Consider the following 18,719-nt stretch of genomic DNA (forward strand, 5'->3'; position numbering starts at 1 on the left):
CTGAATTCTTGTGTGGTCTGAGGAAAGGCCCACAGACCCTGCAAACAATATGCACAGCAATAAGGATAGTATTTAATGTAGGTTATAGTGAGCTGAGCAGCCTAATGCACTTTTCCTAAAGTCATATGCTCTGACATTCATGGACTTGGTTGATTTTAAAACAGCACTAAGTGAGTGATGGGGACAGGGACGTGTGTTTCTTTCTCGTCTAAGATTTCATTTCAAACCATTATTTCAAATCCTAAGGCACTGAGGTCACTGGGTCTTATCAGTAGATTCATACATATAGGCTCGATTTAAAAAAAGAATAAACGATACAAATCAGCTAAGTCGACACAAGGTGGTCGGAGATCATACTTTTAAATGCAGCAAGAGAAGGAAGAACCTCAAGCCTCAGAGTCAGCTGGAGGACATTCCATAGATAGATAGATAGATAGATAGATAGATAGATAGATAGATAGATAGATAGATAGATATATACTTTATTAATCCCCTTGGGGAAATTCAGGAAACATTGAAGAAAAAAGCAGGAACATCAAATCTATGAACAAACACAGACCAGATTCAGGACAATTTTGTTGAATCTTATGAATATTTATCCTTCATGATCAAGATGAGTGTATATATATATATATTAGTGCTGTCAATCGATTAAAATATTTAACTCGATTAATCGCATGATTGTCCATAGTTAACTCGCGATTAATCGCAATTTAATCGCATTTTCTTTTTTTTTACCATAAACTGATATTTTTCAAGTTTTAATACTCTTATCAACATGAGAGTCAACAAATGCTTGCTTTATGCAGCCATTTAACACAAAAGGATGACCCTCATGCATTGCAAATTTGCATCAAATTCAAAACAGAGTGAAGCACAAAATAACTTAAAAGAAAATAATAATTTAAAACAATGAATAAAGTGCATGAAATAATAGGGGAAAGAAAACTTTAGGAACTTGTTACAATAACCCACACAAGGGCTGAGAACTCTCCCAGCTCTCTTTTTCTCTTGCCCCTTCCTCATCTCTCTCTCTATCTCTCTCTCACACACACACACACACACACACACACACACACACACACACACACACACACACACACTTTGAGTCAGAAACAAACATAGTATCAATGAGAGTATCAATAATACACCTGAGTGAAGTCTAATAAAAAAATAAATAAAAAAAATTATTATCTTGAGTTAAAAAAAATAGTGGCGTTAATAGAATCGGGCGATAACGTGTTAATACCGCGTTAACTTTGACAGCCTTAATAAATATATATATATATACTAACAACACAGCCACATGTTTCAGCTCTACTTTCTTCTTCACTGGCTCTTCCTGTTTCCCTCCATCCTGCTGATAGATAGTGAGTTTAAACTCTTCTGTATTGTTTCTCTCTGTAGGTGCAGTGAGTTCCTATGAGTTCCTGAAATCCATAATGAATTAAGGTAGAGTACTGATGACCTTTTCCCATGGTGTTCTCCTGGTTCTTTGTACATTGTTATATTATTATTATTATCATTATTATTAGTATTATCATTATTATTATTATTATTATTATTATTATTATTATTATTATTATTATTATTATTATTATTATTATTATTATTATCATTATTATCAACATCCTTATTATTATTACCATCATTATCAATAATAATAATAATAATAATAATAATAATAATAATATTATTATTATTATTATTAGTGCTCTTTTAAATCAACCAAGTCCATGAATGTCAGAGCATATGACTTTAGGAAAAGTGCATTAGGCTGCTCAGCTCACTATAACCTACATTAAATACGATCCTTATTGCTGTGCATATTGTTTGCAGGGTCTGTGGGCCTTTCCTCAGACCACACAATAATTCAGATATGGTGATATGAGAGAACAGTACAACGTCTATAATGTTTTATGGTTCAGAATGTGTCTTATTACCTGACATGTGGCCTGACCACACCACACCTAACACACCACACACACACCACACCTAACACAGCACACACACACACCACACCTAACACAGCACACACACACACCACACCTAACACACCACACACACACACCACACCTAACACAGCACACACACACACCACACCTAACACAGCACACACACACCACACCTGACCAAACACACCACACCACACCAAACACACACCAAACACAGCACACACACCACACCCACCACACCAAACACACCACACACACACACCAAACACACCACACCACACCAAACACACCACACCAAACACACCACACCAAACACACCACACCTAACACAGCACACATGCACCACACCTGACCAAACACACCACACACACACCAAACACACCACACCAAACACACCACACACACCAAACACACCACACCAAACACCAAACACACCACACACACACACCACACCAAACACACCACACCACACCAAACACACCACACCAAACACACCACACACACCAAACACACCACACCAAACACCAAACACACCACACCACACCAAACACACCACACCACACCAAACACACCACACCACACCAAACACACCACACCTAACACAGCACACCTGACCAAACACACCTGACCAAACACACCACACCAAACACAGCACACACACCAAACACACCACCCCACACCAAACACACAATACCAAACACACACACCACACCAAACGCACCACACCACAAACACCCCACACCAAACACACAATACCAAACACACACACCACACCAAACACACCACACCACAAACACACCACACCAAACACAACACACCAAACACACACCACACCAAACACACACCACACCAAACACACACCACACCAAACACACACCACACCACAAACACACCACACCAAACACAACACACCAAACACAACACACCAAACACAACACACCAAACACAACACACCACCAAACCAAACACAACACACCAAACACACCATACCAATCACACCCCACATGTACATACATACCTATGCATTCTGTCATTTTATGGCCCAAATCATCCTCATGGCAAATGTAATTCACACCAACGATTGCTTACTCAGATTTTGTATTTAACCCTTTTAACTGTACCCCCCCCCCCCACACACATAGACACACTCCTCCCCCGGTGGTCTCTTTATTTGGCAGTGCCTGGGAAGGCAGAGGCCTCTAGCAGCCAGTCCGACCCTGAGCGACAGCTGCTGTTCACAGCAACATTTCCTATTCCTGCCCAAAGGTGGATCATATAGCTGTCACTTTATCACCTTCTAGAGGCCGTGGCAAGGACAAAGACAGGCTCCAACAATACTAATGTTTTCATACAGGCTCCAACAAGACTAATGTGTTCATACAGGCTCCAACAATACTAATGTGTTCATACAGGCTCCAATACTAATGTTATCATACAGGCTCCAATACTAATGTTTTCATACAGGCTCTAATACTAATGTTTTCATACAGGCTCTAATACTCATGTTTTCATACAGGCTCTAATACTAATGTTTTCATACAGGCTCTAATACTCATGTTTTCATGCAGGCTCTAATACTAATGTTTTCATACAGGCTCTAATACTCATGTTTTCATACAGGCTCTAATACTCATGTTTTCATGCAGGCTCTAATACTAATGTTTTCATACAGGCTCCAATACTAATGTGTTCATACAGGCTCCAATACTAATGTTTTCATACAGGCTCCAATACTAATGTGTTCATACAGGCTCCAATACTAATGTGTTCATACAGGCTCCAATACTAATGTTTTCATGCAGGCTCTAATACTAATGTGTTCATACAGGCTCCAATACTAATGTTTTCATGCAGGCTCTAATACTAATGTTTTCATACAGGCTCTAATACTAATGTTTTCATGCAGGCTCTAATACTAATGTTTTCATACAGGCTCCAATACTAATGTTTTCATACAGGCTCTAATACTAATGTTTTCATACAGGCTCCAATACTAATGTGTTCATACAGGCTCCAATACTAATGTGTTCATACAGGCTCCAATACTAATGTTTTCATACAGGCTCTAATACTAATGTTTTCATGCAGGCTCTAATACTAATGTTTTCATACAGGCTCCAATACTAATGTTTTCATGCAGGCTCTAATACTAATGTTTTCATACAGGCTCCAATACTAATGTGTTCATACAGGCTCCAATACTAATGTTTTCATACAGGCTCCAATACTCATGTGTTCATACAGGCTCCAATACTAATGTTTTCATACAGGCTCCAATACTCATGTGTTCATACAGGCTCTAATACTAATGTTTTCATACAAGCTATAATACTCATGTTTTCATACAGGCTCCAATACTCATGTTTTCATGCAGGCTCCAATACTAATGTTTTCATACAGGCTCCAATACTAATGTTTTCATACAGGCTCCAATACTAATGTTTTCATACAGGCTCTAATACTAATGTTTTCATATAGGCTCTAATACTAATGTTTTCATACAGGCTCTAATACTAATGTTTTCATACAGGCTCTAATACTAATGTTTTCATACAGGCTCTAATACTAATGTTTTCATTAGAGCTGGGCCGTTAACGGCGTTAACGTGCTGCGTTAACGCGAGACTAGTATCGCGCGATAATATAATTGACGCCGTTAATCTTTTTCTCAACGTTGGGTCTGTATTGTCCTTAAATACTTGCCGTAGTTCACAGCTGTGGTGCCCGGAAGTGATTGCACACGTATGTACCAGAGCTGTAGTCAGAATAATGTGTTAAACTAAAGTAACTTTAGTGGTCCGGTAATCATTGTTATACAGGTGAGGTTAAGAAGTCCTCAGGATATAACACAATTCGGCGATGAGGACGTCTGAATCTGCGCAATGCAAGAAAGAAGAAGTCCGTTGAGAGCTTTGTTTACATTATTAGCGTTAGGTTAGCATGTTAGCTCACGTTACTCGGGCGGCACTTGAAAACATCTACAAGAGGAGGAAATCCACTTTACACACTAAAGGAAGGATCGACTGGACTATCGTGAGTGTTTACAACAGAAATGGCTTGGGTTATTGGAAATATTGGACCGTTTGATGACAATCTGGAGCAATATGAAATGAAAATGGGAGACCCTGATGTTAGCATGTTAGCTCACGTTACTCGGGCGGCACTTGAAAACATCTACAAGAGGAGGAAATCCACTTTACACACTAAAGGAAGGATCGACTGGACTATCGTGAGTGTTTACAACAGAAATGGCTTGGGTTATTGGAAATATTGGACCGTTTGATGACAATCTGGAGCAATATGAAATGAAAATGGGAGACCCTGATGTTAGCATGTTAGCTCACGTTACTCGGGCGGCACTTGAAAACATCTACAAGAGGAGGAAATCCACTTTACACACTAAAGGAAGGATCGACTGGACTATCGTGAGTGTTTACAACAGAAATGGCTTGGGTTATTGGAAATATTGGACCGTTTGATGACAATGTGGAGCAATATGAAATGAAAATGGGAGACCCTGATGTAAACAAGACAAACGTCTTTCTCTGGTCTGCATCTCCTTAACAATTGTGTGTATTGAGCTGTACTCCGACTGTAGTAGCTGTTCAGTGTTCTCTTGGAGGTGGACCTGAGACTGTAGTAGCTGTTCAGTGTTCTCTTGGATGTGGACCTGAGACAGTAGCTGTTCAGTGTTCTCTTGGAGGTGGACCCGAGACTGTAGTAGCTGTTCAGTGTTCTCTTGGATGTGGACCTGAGAGACTGTAGCTGTTCAGTGTTCTCTTGGATGTGGACCTGAGACTGTAGTAGCTGTTCTGTGTTCTCTTGGATGTGGACCTGAGACTGTAGTAGCTGTTCAGTGTTCTCTTGGATGTGGACCTGAGACTGTAGTAGCTGTTCAGTGTTCTCTTGGAGGTGGACCTGAGACTGTAGTAGCTGTTCAGTGTTCTCTTGGAGGTGGACCTGAGACTGTAGTAGCTGTTCAGTGTTCTCTTGGAGGTGGACCTGAGACTGTAGTAGCTGTTCAGTGTTCTCTTCATTCATGGAACCGTTACACTGAGCTTGCACTGAATTTGTTGAGAAACCTGCTTCTGCAGCAGTCTGTGTGTGAGCAACCAGTCAGCAGCATTGTGAATTCAGAGATTCACTGAGAGACAGGTTTGTGTGTGGATTAAGAAATGAAGGTGCACAGAAGAAACTACTGGCAGAGAGTGATTTGACACTGGAGAGAGCTGTCAATATCAGTGTAACAATGTTAATGGCATCAAAGGAAGGGCACAGACAATTACGATAAATCTGGTTTTAAAAGAAACACTGGAAATTACAAAAAGAAGAGACCTGTTCATGCTGTTGAACAATCTCCTCCTCTGGTCATTATTTGGGTAGAACACACATTTTGAATGCATTTGGCAGACCCTTTTTTTTTTTAGCCATTTTAATCTAGATTAATCTAGATCAATTCCAGGATTGCAGGTAGATTAATCTAGATTAAAACATTTAATCTATGCCCAGCTCTAGTTTTCATACAGGCTCCAATACTCATGTTTTCATGCAGGCTCCAATACTAATGTTTTCATACAGGCTCCAATACTAATGTTTTCATACAGGCTCCAATACTAATGTGTTCATACAGGCTCTAATACTCATGTTTTCATGCTGTGTGTTCCAGCAGGGCCCTTCGTACTGCGTGAAGGATCTCTGTAATTCCCCTCAAACTCCTGCCTTCAGCCTGGATGACAACGACACGATGTGTGGCCCACGCCGCCAGCCCATAGAGTTGTTGCAGGAAAATGTCAGATTGACAAAAACATGATGTTATTACATTATAGGGGTGTGTGTGTGGGGGGATTTTGTGTTGCGATATTACATCGATCCATGATGCCATAAATATCAATATTTTTGGCTTGACAATTTTTATTTTTGGCTTGACAATCCCATTTTACTGCAATAAAAAAGATTGGAATGAGGTGAACAGACTGAAAACGTTATCTTATTGACAGATGATGTATATATCTTTATTGCAGATGTTGTAGTTGTTGAAGGTCTTCCATTGGGGACATCATTTGCAGTTGAAAGGAAGGAAATATCACCTACATGAATTAGTTAAGAATGTTTAGAACCTGTCTCTCATCTCAACACAAATCCAAGAAATTCCCTTTTAACCGTTTCTGCGCCAAAAACTAGTTAACTCGTTATAGCCCGCCAATCATTTGCCGCCAACGAGTATACTCGTTATTTCTTTTATTAGCTATTTCCATTCATAATTCAACCTGCTATGCTGTAGGACTGTGTTGCACACTGTCTGAGACGCAATGGTGCGGTATTTGGAATGGTGATCAGATAATTGGATTATTCTTTTTGCAGTACATCATAGACAAGGTAATATTATCAATCTTGCGTTGATCCGCTAATTTTTTTCCCGCGATCGCAGCGTGTCTGTGTGTACTGTGTCCCGTTGGCTGCGATCGAAGCACGGAGGGCTGCCCCCCCCCCCCCCTTTAGTGCATGCATGATGAAACATAATACCGATAATCTTGTGTTGATTTCGGATTGATTCAATAATCAGGCGAGAAATGGCAACGTGTTTAGTGGATTTCACTAAAGAGTTGTTTGACGGAGTTCCCTGGGATTACACAGGATCACTCTACAACTATACTCATATTCACCACGGTATAAAACGGAAATGTATGTTTTTTGCATGTCGACCGCTATAATATTTAATATAGTTTTAGCACTACAAACACCAGCATCTACCCCCATTGCATTACAGCGCTGGCACAAACGGCCATACGCCCACAGCGACCTCCGGCGGTCAATGTGTTAAGAAAAACCACGTTGACCAACATTAACCTCAGAATGTGGTGGGAGGGCAGGACACCACAGCCAATCAGATCGTGTCTAGCTTCAGATACAGAGCTCCGGGACACCACAGCCAATCAGATCGTGCCTAGCTTCAGATACAGAGCTCCGGGACACCACAGCCAATCAGATCGTGCCTAGCTTCAGATACAGAGCTCTGGGACACTACAGCCAATCAGATCGTGTCTAGCTTCAGATACAGAGCTCCGGGGATCCAGTTTTCCTCTTGGGACACTTAATTCATTCAGTTCTTCAGATTATATCACATGCTATTTGGATTTTGCGAAGGTCCAAATGTCCAATCCCGAAATTGCGTAGTCCAACTTTAACGAGGAAAGATGCATGTAATCGTTTGTACAAACAAGAGGGACACCAACCCCCTACATACCCCCGGCCCAGGGGGTCCGTCCGCTCCCCCCCTCCCTCGGGTCGTTCAAACCACAGACTGCTTCCATTGACCCCATAACATTTACAGTTGTAATGGATTTTTTTTATGCCCCGTCATTAACTGGCAGGGGGGGGGTGCTTGTACACTTTTATTCTTCTCTGGTATTTCTGCTTTATGGTATTATGTTCATTATGTAGTAGACGATCTCTGTTCTGTGGAGACACCTTTCCTCCTGGTGTTTCCAGGCACCGCCACTCGCTTCAAGCGCAGAGTTCCTCTGTCGTGGCTCCCGCGTGGAATCCCAAGGAGCTGTAATGAATATTTAATGTTTTAATAAAAAGGCCCAGAGAGATGGTTTGTCTAATTATTGCCTTTGTCCGCGCGGCGCCATTAGCCGTGATTTAGCTCCTTTTACTCGGTGAAGATGGTTTATGGAGTGTTTATGGGGAAACTGCTTCGAAATCAAATTACACAAAAAATCCACGATTGAAATTGACGCTTGTTGCGGCCGTCAGGCTGAGAAGAGCTTTTTAAAAAGGATGAGACTCAGAAGTTGTATAAAAATGTTTTAATGGTACAAAACATATAGAAAACAGACGTTCACTTTCATTTTTTTTATTTCGGAACCGACGACTCACGTTTCCGCCGTGTCCTGGAATGTAACCCTCGTCCCCAACATGTAGTTTAGAGAAGACCGAAACCAGAAATCTATTTATTTTTTTGCCTTTTTTGGGGGGGGGGGCTTTCTCCCATCCCAATTTGAGTCATTATGCCTGTTATCCTGGTCGTTGCGCGCATTGCCCCACTGTCGTCCTGGGGAGGGTGTAGACTATCTCATGCCTCCTCCGATACATGTGGAGTCGCCAGCCGCTTCTTTTCACCCGACATCGAGGAGTCTCACTGGGGGAACGTAACATGTGGGCGGTTCACGCTATTTCCCCCAGATCCCCTCCCTGCTGAACAGGCGCCGACCGACCAGTAGGAAGTTTACAACAACCAGGAAACATACCCCACCGGCTTCCCACCCGCTAACACTGCCAATTGTGTTAGTAGGTACCGCTGACAGCTGGATTCAATCCCAGAGTCTCTGCGGTGGTATGCGAGTGCTTAGTCGCTGGGCGCTACCCAGCCGCACCCCAGAAATCACATTTCTAACCCTCTGTAAGATGGCTACGTTCACACTGCAGATGAAAGTGGCCCAAATCCCATTACTTTGCTCACATGCGACACAGCCCAACAGCCCAAATCGCATGGATTCTCAACTTTCTTTATTCTGTTTTGGGCCACTTTTATAATGTGGTCCTAAATCAGATACAGGTCTGATTAAAAAAATTAAACATTTGCAATGCGAGCTCAGTCTGAACAGTCGTGCGACTTTGACGTCACTCTAGATTGACATTTGTCACCATTTTTACGTTCATCTTCTTTATTGTTCATGTGCACAGTTCAGGAGCAGTGACCAGTTCACACTGGAATCTGATATTGGCCACTTTTTTTCTTTTCTTTTATAAATAACGTGAACAGCCAAACAAAATAAATCTGATCTGAGCAATAAATGAGAATTGAGCACTAATGCCTGCAGTGTGAACAGTGTCTGAACAGAAACATACAAACTCAGACCAGAGAGTTCCACTTTACAACTAGAGACGGTGACAATTCCTCCTATATTTACTATGCGAGATAGACGTGGTTTGGACACATCCAAGAAATACTCTTTCATGGGCAGCGCCATAGGAAATTAATTAAGAGCAAATGGTATATTTTTCTGCAGAAGTCTCTAATGTAAACACAGTTGCCTCTGGCAAATATTGAGAATAGTAATGATAATTTGACTGACAGACATCTTTAAACAATTACATATATGTAGTAACCACTGGTTAAGGATTTCAACCTGGTTTATCACAGCAGTTTATTGCTTACAACAAAGGAAACTGCAGTATTTAACTTGGATAACCATGGGTTTTCAGTGTTGGAGTAGTTAACTACATGTACTTACTAGTTTAACTACATGTTGCAGTAGTTGGGGAGGGGGTATGACAATCAACTGACGTACTTGTAGTTGTTTAGTCAATACAAATCAACCAAAGTACTTGTAGTTCACATGTTGTATGAATGTGTCGGAAATTAACGTCAGACTTTAGGCTCATATATAAATATATTAGTTAATTAGGAACATTGATTAAGTTAAAAGTCATTGATAAATAGGATTACAGTACAATCAGTATCATAAACATTGGAGGACACTGTTTCCCTTTACATTTAGAGGCTTTTTGGCCAAGGTTACAGGGGCCCCCTTATCTCCAGCAAGGTGGCTGGCCGGTCCGGGAGGGATGCCTGTTTATTTTCTTGTTACATAACTATGACCTGGTCCTCGTTGGATCATATGGGAAAGGACACAGGTGTCTCACACTTGATTGGTCAGCCAGCAAAGACACCCTAGGGTGGACAGTATATCAGACCATCTAGAATAGAGGGAGGGAAGCTCCTTGGCCACTCTGCTATACACTGCATTGCTGTCAACAAGCTTGTCGTGATCCATGGACCACCCGATAATTCATGCAATTATGCTTTCTGATTATTCAATAAATACCATACATGATGTTTGAACTCATTGTCCTGTGTCTAATATTCGATATCCTTTTGTCCTGATTGAGGAACAACCAAATCTGGCTCCACAAATGTTTTCACTCACACTATATACTCTTGATGACTTACGACATGATTCTCTTTATCTTAAGGATAACCCCTCCACCCTAAGACATGTTGCTCCGTCAGAGAATCAGTCGGTCTTCTTCTCCGTCTTCTTGCTGGACGGCTCGCTGAACTGGACCACGTTGAAGTAGATGAGGGTTCCCAGGAAGTGGCTGAAGGCGACCAGAGACACCAGCACGGGGAACAGGTCCGGCAGTCTGGGCGGAGGGGTCAGCGCCACGCTGGCGTAGCTCAGAGCAGCCATGACCACCATGCTGACGTAGAACTGGGACAGAGGAGAGATGGGGATGCAGTTAGTCGCCATCTTGACTAGAATAATAATATGGAATAATAAACATTTATAATTTTAATGTTAACACTTGTGCCTCACTGAGCACAGACAGTATAAATCCCTGTATATTGTCCTGTACATTTTTCTACTGTATGTTTTTGGACTGTATATTTTAGAATGTATATAAATATTTCCAAATGTATATCTCTGACTGTACTCTTATTTTAGATGTTTGACTACCTGAATGTTCATTGTGAGCGATCTGTGGTGCTGGATTTCCCTCAGGATCAATAAAGTAACGTTACTTCTATTCTATGAAGGGCATGAAGAATGTAGAGCCTTCACACTGAACAAGATGCTCCTATGTGGACACTATTTAAAGCTCCAGTATGTAGACTTAGGGAGGGAAATTACCTCCACAATGAAGCCCCAGTATGTAGACTTAGGGAGGGGAAATTACCTCCACAATGAAGCTCCAGTATGTAGACTTAGGGAGGGGAAATTACCTCCACAAAGCTCCAGTATGTAGACTTAGGGAGGGAAATTACCTCCACAAAAAAGCTCCAGTATGTAGACTTAGGGAGGGGAAATTACCTCTACAATAAAGCTCCAGTATGTAGACTTCTGGAGGGAAATTACCTCTACAATAAAGCTCCAGTATGTAGACTTCTGGAGGGAAATTACCTCTACAATAAAGCTCCAGTATGTAGACTTAGGGAGGGGAAATTACCTCCACAATAAAGCCCCAGTATGTAGACTTAGGGAGGGAAATTACCTCTACAATAAAGCCCCAGTATGTAGACTTAGGGAGGGGAAATTACCTCTACAATGAAGCCCCAGTATGTAGACTTGGGGAGGGGAAATTACCTCTACAATGAAGCTCCAGTATGTAGACTTAGGGAGGGGAAATTACCTCCACAATAAAGCTCGAGTATGTAGACTTAGGGAGGGGAAATTACCTCCACAATAAAGCTCCAGTATGTAGACTTCGGGAGGGAAATTACCTCTACAATAAAGCTCCAGTATGTAGACTTAGGGAGGGGAATTACCTCTACAATAATTACTTACAAGATGTTCAGAACCTGTTTCTCATCAACACAAATCCAAGAAATAACCTTTAAAAACCATGTCGACCAACATTAGAAGTTGCTTCTTTGTGTTGGCAGGGCAGGACACCACAGCAACAGATCCCTGGAACACTGTATGAAGCTAGACATGATGGTAAATGTGGTGCATTTATATAGCGCTTTTGTAACTGAGGGGTACAATTCCCTGACTGTATTACTAGATATGATACTTACTACCACTACCTTTGTACTTAATATTCGGCCACCCAGTACTCGGCATAAATATATTATGATGAACACTGTCACGTAGATGAAACGGATCCAATACAAATGTACGAATTAGAAATAGGTCTTTATTTCTACACAGCGATGGTGTGTAGAGCAAGCACTTAATCAAATCAATCACATTTATGAATGGGAATTAGTATGCACTTTTATGGCAAGAGTATTCGTCGGTATATCAATAGAGAATGTCCAATCTCTGAAGGCGCAGGTGGTACATATACGACCTGGAATAGTTTAAGGAATAACAGCAATGGTACTTTAATGATTATAGACTGGATACACTAGGGGGGGTTAATCCGGTCGCTTGTAAGCCGACAGGAGTAGGAAGGGGGGGGGGGGTAGAATCCGGCTGCCTCATCCGGCCAAGGGTATCCCAGGTGAACCCACTGTAGTGCCGTTCAATGCGCCGGCGATCCTTGGACCACAGATGAAAGCAGATGGACTCTTTGTGGGCCGGCTCTCTCCGGTCCACGGGGGAGAGACGTGAAGCGACCTCGTCTTGCAGAGCGTCTCCTCACCTTGCGTCCTCTCCAGGGGGGGGGGTTCCAACACACGGCAGTGTCGGGGGTCTTTATCCATGGAATAATCAACGTACACAAAGCATAATCCGTGCCTGGGAAGGCAGGCTGTCGTCGGTAGAATAATCCGGTATACAGGTCCACTCGCTCGTCGGCTCTGGGGCTCCTCGGGTGCAGCTTCACGTGGGGTCAACCACCCTGGATAAGCAGCCAGTTCTCTGCCCGAAACGATGGGGTACTGACTACGGTAGTATTCTCACCGCACGAAGCACTATATATTAACAGACTATTATTAGCTTAATAGACTACGTCCAACTCGACGATATAGTGCCAAATATGACTATTCAAATATTAATATACACGATGTCTCAATACCGATGGTAGGCGAACTTGGCCTTACTCCCACACGTGGCGTCGCGGGGAGGCTTTACGTCTGTGACTCTATTGGAGGGTAAGAAACTGGACTGAAAAGGAAGTCCTACTTTAGTAGCGCAGTATATATACGCACTATGAACAAATAGTCCCATTAGTGGTGCGGTAGCCAGATTCCTACGCGGAACTAGGACTTGTTCGTACATGTTGAGCGGTACGTTTGAACTGGGTCTGGGAGGTATGGCAGCCTGGCACCAAGGTCTTGACCAATAGTAGAATGGAGACTATTATGGGATGTTCAGTAGGCTAGAATGGATATTCAATGCATATTGTACAAGGAATATACAAGGGATATCAAGGAATATTAGAGAATATACAAATACAATTAAATATATATATAAATAAATATATATATTCGGTTTAATCTGGCCCTTCACAACAGCCACCCCCTGATTAGTCCCAGACCTAATCAGTTAAGCAGAGACAGATTAATCGCGTTGTCTATTTACACATAAGGGTTTGCTGTAGGGGTCAGTCAACTTCACAAAGTCATAGGGTTATAGGGTCATGGTCATCATCGATTGTGTCTGGGAGTCGGGGCAGTTCTATGAGCCTCGCCACGGGACGGGTGTAAGTGCGACCCTGGACAAGCACTTCAGCTGCTCGGACCTTGCCGTCGGCACCGGTGATCACTTTGCTTACGCGGCCGGCCGGCCACATAGCTCTGGGCAGTGATTGATCAATAATCATGACGACTGTTCCTTCTGTCAAATTGTCTCTCTCCTTTACCCACTTCTGGCGGGTCTGTAGAGACGGTAGGTAGTGCAGTAGGAAACTGCTCCAAAACTTGTCGGCTAATACTTGGCTGTACCTCCACATTCGTCGGCCGTTCGCTTCTTCAGGCCGGTACATTGTCTGGGGTAATGCAGGATTTAGCCACCCCATCAGGAGTGTGTTGGGGGTAACTGGGTCGATATCCGCCACATCACTGGAGACATATCCGAGGGGCTTCGAGTTAAGTACTCCCTCAATCTCCGTGAGGACTGTCATTAGGACTTCTTCCGCCACAGTCTGGGCCCCAAGTACTGCGTACAGGGCTGTCTTTATGGAGCGCACTTCTCGTTCCCAAGTGCCACCGAAGTGGGGTGCGTTTGGGGGGTTGAATTGGAAATCAACCTGTGCTGGAGCGAGGTGGGTCTTAAGTTCTGGGCCCATAGCTTGGAAGCTCTCTCTCAGCTCTCTTTCGCCGCCTTTGAAGTTTGTCCCATGATCGGACAATAGGGTAGACGGTCTTCCTTTCCGTGATGTGAATCTACGGAAGGCCATAAGGAATGAGTCTGTGCTCATGGTCGGGAGAAGCTCGATGTGTATCGCTCTGGTGGTCATGCATTTGAATACAATACCCCACCGCTTCTCGGTTCCTCTTCCTTTCTTTATGTGCAGCGGGCCAAAGCAGTCCATACCCGTTGAGTGGAATGGCTTGTCACCGATTCGGAGGCGACATGGAGGAAGGTCAGCCATCCTTGGTATGCTGGGCTGCGCGCGCCACTTGCGGCAGTCTAGACATGTTAGCTGGAAGCGTCGTACCGCCTCTCTTCCTTGTAGGATCCAGTAACGACGTCTGATTTCCGCGAAGACTCTTTCTGCTCCTGCGTGATGTACATCCTCATCGTATTTCTTTATAATCAGCTCTGTGACCTTGTGTCGGCTGTTCAATACGATCGGGTATTTAATGTCATCCGGTAGATTGGGGGCTCTGCGTAGGCGACCACCCACTCTGATGAGGGTATGAGCGTCGCTCTCGGGGGCCAGATGAATTAATCTGCTGTCGGATGGGACGGGCTTTCCTCCCTGTAGACAGGCCAATTCATCGGGGAACGAGTCTCTCTGGGCTCGCTGCAGTAGAAGCAATTCTGCTTCCTCGTAGTTAGCTGCTGACATATCAGCGGGGGACTTGCACTCCGGGTGGTACCGCAGGAATGTTCTTTGTTGTGCACTCTCTATGGACGTGCAATCGTCTATGTTAGGGTCGGTGGAGGCTACGGTGCTCAATCCACAGAACACAGACTTCTTATTTTCCACCTCCTCTGGACTTGCTTCCCTCGGGATAGGCGTGGGCCACTGTCCTTCCGGGAGTCTTAGGAATGCGGGGCCGTCACTGTAGACATTGCGACGGGTGAGGTCATCCAGGGGCATCCCCCGGGTGATGACGTCAGCTGGGTTCTGTTTTGTATCAACGTAGCGCCACTCTGTTTCTCCGGTTAACTCTTCGGTTAAGTCTTGAATCTTGGTGACTCTGACTCCCACGAAGACTTTGTACTTGCATGAGTCCGATTTGATCCAGGCGAGTACTGTCGTGGAATCTGACCACAGGATTGTTCTAGACACCGGTATGGTGAGCTCACGTTGGATGAGCGTGGCTAGGTGCGCTCCGGCTAGGGCTGCGCAGAGCTCTAGACGTGGGATAGATTGTTGCTTGCGTGGGGCTATTCTCGAGCGGGCGAGGACAAATGCTGTGTAGATCTCTCCCCCCCTTTCTTGGGCCCGCAAGTAGGCTACTGATCCGTATGCGACCTCTGAGGCGTCACTGAAGACGTGTAAGTCCATTTTACATGTCTCTGGCCTCACCGTGGGTGGGAAGTAGCTTCGGCGCATATTAACGCCTGGGAGTGAGTGGAGCTCCATCTGTCTCTCTGCCGCCTAAAACGCTCCTGTCGAGCGGGCGGCAGCTTCTCCAAGATCCTTTCCACATTTGAGTTGGCGTAAAGTTCATGCCTCCCCTTCTCTCTCTGCGCTCCCAACATCCCTACCAGGGACTGCACTCTGATGGACAGGTCGTCCAGTGCTCGATTGTCTATTGCTGGGGGTAAGCGGTCGATGTGTCGGATCTCCTGGATCACGTAATCCCATATGCGCCCATACCTCTGGTCCAATGCTACCAGCGCTGCTGTGTATGGGGTGGTGGAAGTCGCGTAGGCGAGCGCTATATTATGTGCGCGGGGTACCTTTAAGTGCTTCAGTAGGATGGCGTATTTATGGCGTTCATCCAATACATCCACCAACATGGTCTCCAGACACATGCGGAGTTCTGTATACTGGGCCCGGTTCTCTTGGGTGAAGTCGGGTACCATAGGCGTGCCAATGTATGACGCTGACTGTGGATACATCGGCGAGCGTTGGGGGAGAGGCCTCCTAGGCGAGTCTCCTCCCGCTCCTTGGTATGGGCTGGTACCGGCAGTGTACCATGGCCCGCTTGTCCAGGTGCTGTTCCTCGGTGCGGGTCGTGCGTCGTGCTCACCCGGGTATAGAGTCGGGGGTCTGTAGCGCAGCTCCGCGGGAGTATAGCCTGGGCTGTACCGGACCTCCTGGTCCGGTAGAGTACTGTGCTGTCGTCGGGCGTGGTTCTCCTCCTCTTCGTCTTCAGTTAGGTCATCCAGTGCTTGTAGTCTCTGGTTTAGCCTCTCCACAGGATATGCTGCTCCTTCCCGGTTGCTAGGTCTCGCTTGGACCGGTGAGGGGAGGTGGTCTGTGGGGGGTATAGACCTCGTCTGTTGGTCAAGTTCAGGGTTGTTTACTCGGCTAGGGGATGCCGCCCTGGAGGTGTGTCTAGACGAGTTCCTGGAGCCTCTGGCGGAGGGAGAGGGTGTTGTCCGTCTGATCAGCTGTTCTATTAGTTGCGCTTGCTGTCTGTCGCGCTCTGCGTCCCGTAGAGCACCAGCAGCTGCTCGCTGGCTGTCTGCTCGGTCTCGGGCCACATTCTCTTCTCTCTGAATGCGTCTTATTTCTAGACGTATATGCTCTTCTTCGCTCCGCTGCTGGATCTGCAGTCGGTCGCGTTCAGCAGCGGCGTTCAGGCTGATGAGGAAGGCCTGCTGTAGGGTCCTCTCTGCCTCGCTGGGAGAAGGCGGTTGTATAGGGGAGCCTTCCCTCGGGGTACTCCTTGCGGAGCCTTGGAGCTCTATCTCCACGGTGCTCTCCCCGTCTTCTTCCGTGCCGAGTTCTCTCTCGGTAGCGTTGTATTCCTCCCGGGACTCGTCGGGGACTACTTCTTCAGTACTGGCGGGGTGTGAAGTCATGTCTGGTTCCCACTGGTCCCCACCGTGAACTTGGTCAGTTACATTAGAACCCGTAGGGGCCTCTATGGTCGGGGTAGTCTGGGCGTTGGGGTTAGACATACTTTTACTTTCTAGTTTTACCGCGTTTACTGTTAGTAGAAGACTAGGTTGTTGACTGACAGCGTAAGCCTCTAAGTACTGAGGGAGCCGTCGTTCGCGCTGCGGGCGTTGGTTAGGAGGATCGTTTCGTGGAGTGTTCATCATAGGCCATTTCAATATTAATAACACTATATTAATATTACACTAATTACCCTCCGGCTCGAAGGACCAATTGTAACTGAGGGGTACAATTCCCTGACTGTATTACTAGATATGATACTTACTACCACTACCTTTGTACTTAATATTCGGCCACCCAGTACTCGGCATAAATATATTATGATGAACACTGTCACGTAGATGAAACGGATCCAACACAAATGTACGAATTAGAAATAGGTCTTTATTTCTACACAGCGATGGTGTGTAGAGCAAGCACTTAATCAAATCAATCACATTTATGAATGGGAATTAGTATGCACTTTTATGGCAAGAGTATTCGTCGGTATATCAATAGAGAATGTCCAATCTCTGAAGGCGCAGGTGGTACATATACGACCTGGAATAGTTTAAGGAATAACAGCAATGGTACTTTAATGATTATAGACTGGATACACTAGGGGGGGTTAATCCGGTCGCTTGTAAGCCGACAGGAGTAGGAAGGGGGGGGGGTAGAATCCGGCTGCCTCATCCGGCCAAGGGTATCCCAGGTGAACCCACTGTAGTGCCGTTCAATGCGCCGGCGATCCTTGGACCACAGATGAAAGCAGATGGACTCTTTGTGGGCCGGCTCTCTCCGGTCCACGGGGGAGAGACGTGAAGCGACCTCGTCTTGCAGAGCGTCTCCTCACCTTGCGTCCTCTCCAGGGGGGGGGGGTTCCAACACACGGCAGTGTCGGGGGTCTTTATCCATGGAATAATCAACGTACACAAAGCATAATCCGTGCCTGGGAAGGCGGGCTGTCGTCGGTAGAATAATCCGGTATACAGGTCCACTCGCTCGCCGGCTCTGGGGCTCCTCGGGTGCAGCTTCACGTGGGGTCAACCACCCTGGATAAGCAGCCAGTTCTCTGCCCGAAACGATGGGGTACTGACTACGGTAGTATTCTCACCGCACGAAGCACTATATATTAACAGACTAT

The 18,719-nt window shown here is 44.9% G+C and overlaps 2 protein-coding genes across 9 annotated transcripts in view; one reads left to right on the plus strand and one right to left on the minus strand.

Moving 5' to 3' along the window:
* LOC311224995 (uncharacterized protein) overlaps positions 1–8,451 on the plus strand; it is a 53,828-nt gene extending 45,377 nt beyond the window's left edge. For 7 of the 8 annotated variants that reach the window (XM_084310177.1, XM_084310179.1, XM_084310175.1 and 4 more), the window contains 2 exons: positions 1,408–1,452; positions 6,624–8,451. In XM_084310177.1, coding sequence (XP_084166303.1) covers positions 1,408–1,451 — 44 coding nt within the window. In that variant the 3' untranslated portion in view covers position 1,452; positions 6,624–8,451. Of the gene's footprint in view, positions 1–1,407; positions 1,453–6,620 lie in introns of all 8 variants that reach the window. The other variant, XM_084310176.1, reaches the window with a different exon arrangement.
* Positions 8,452–8,751: 300 nt separating this feature from the next.
* The window catches only part of alg6 (ALG6 alpha-1,3-glucosyltransferase), a 139,012-nt gene continuing 129,044 nt past the window's right edge, over positions 8,752–18,719 (minus strand). The window contains exon 14 of the mRNA XM_084310150.1: positions 8,752–11,175. Coding sequence (XP_084166276.1) covers positions 10,978–11,175 — 198 coding nt within the window. The 3' untranslated portion in view covers positions 8,752–10,977. The remainder of the gene's footprint in view (positions 11,176–18,719) is intronic.

This window comes from Notolepis coatsorum (genome assembly GCF_963971535.1).
Source record: "Notolepis coatsorum genome assembly, chromosome: 3".
NCBI classification, from domain to species: Eukaryota; Metazoa; Chordata; class Actinopteri; order Aulopiformes; family Paralepididae; genus Notolepis; species Notolepis coatsorum.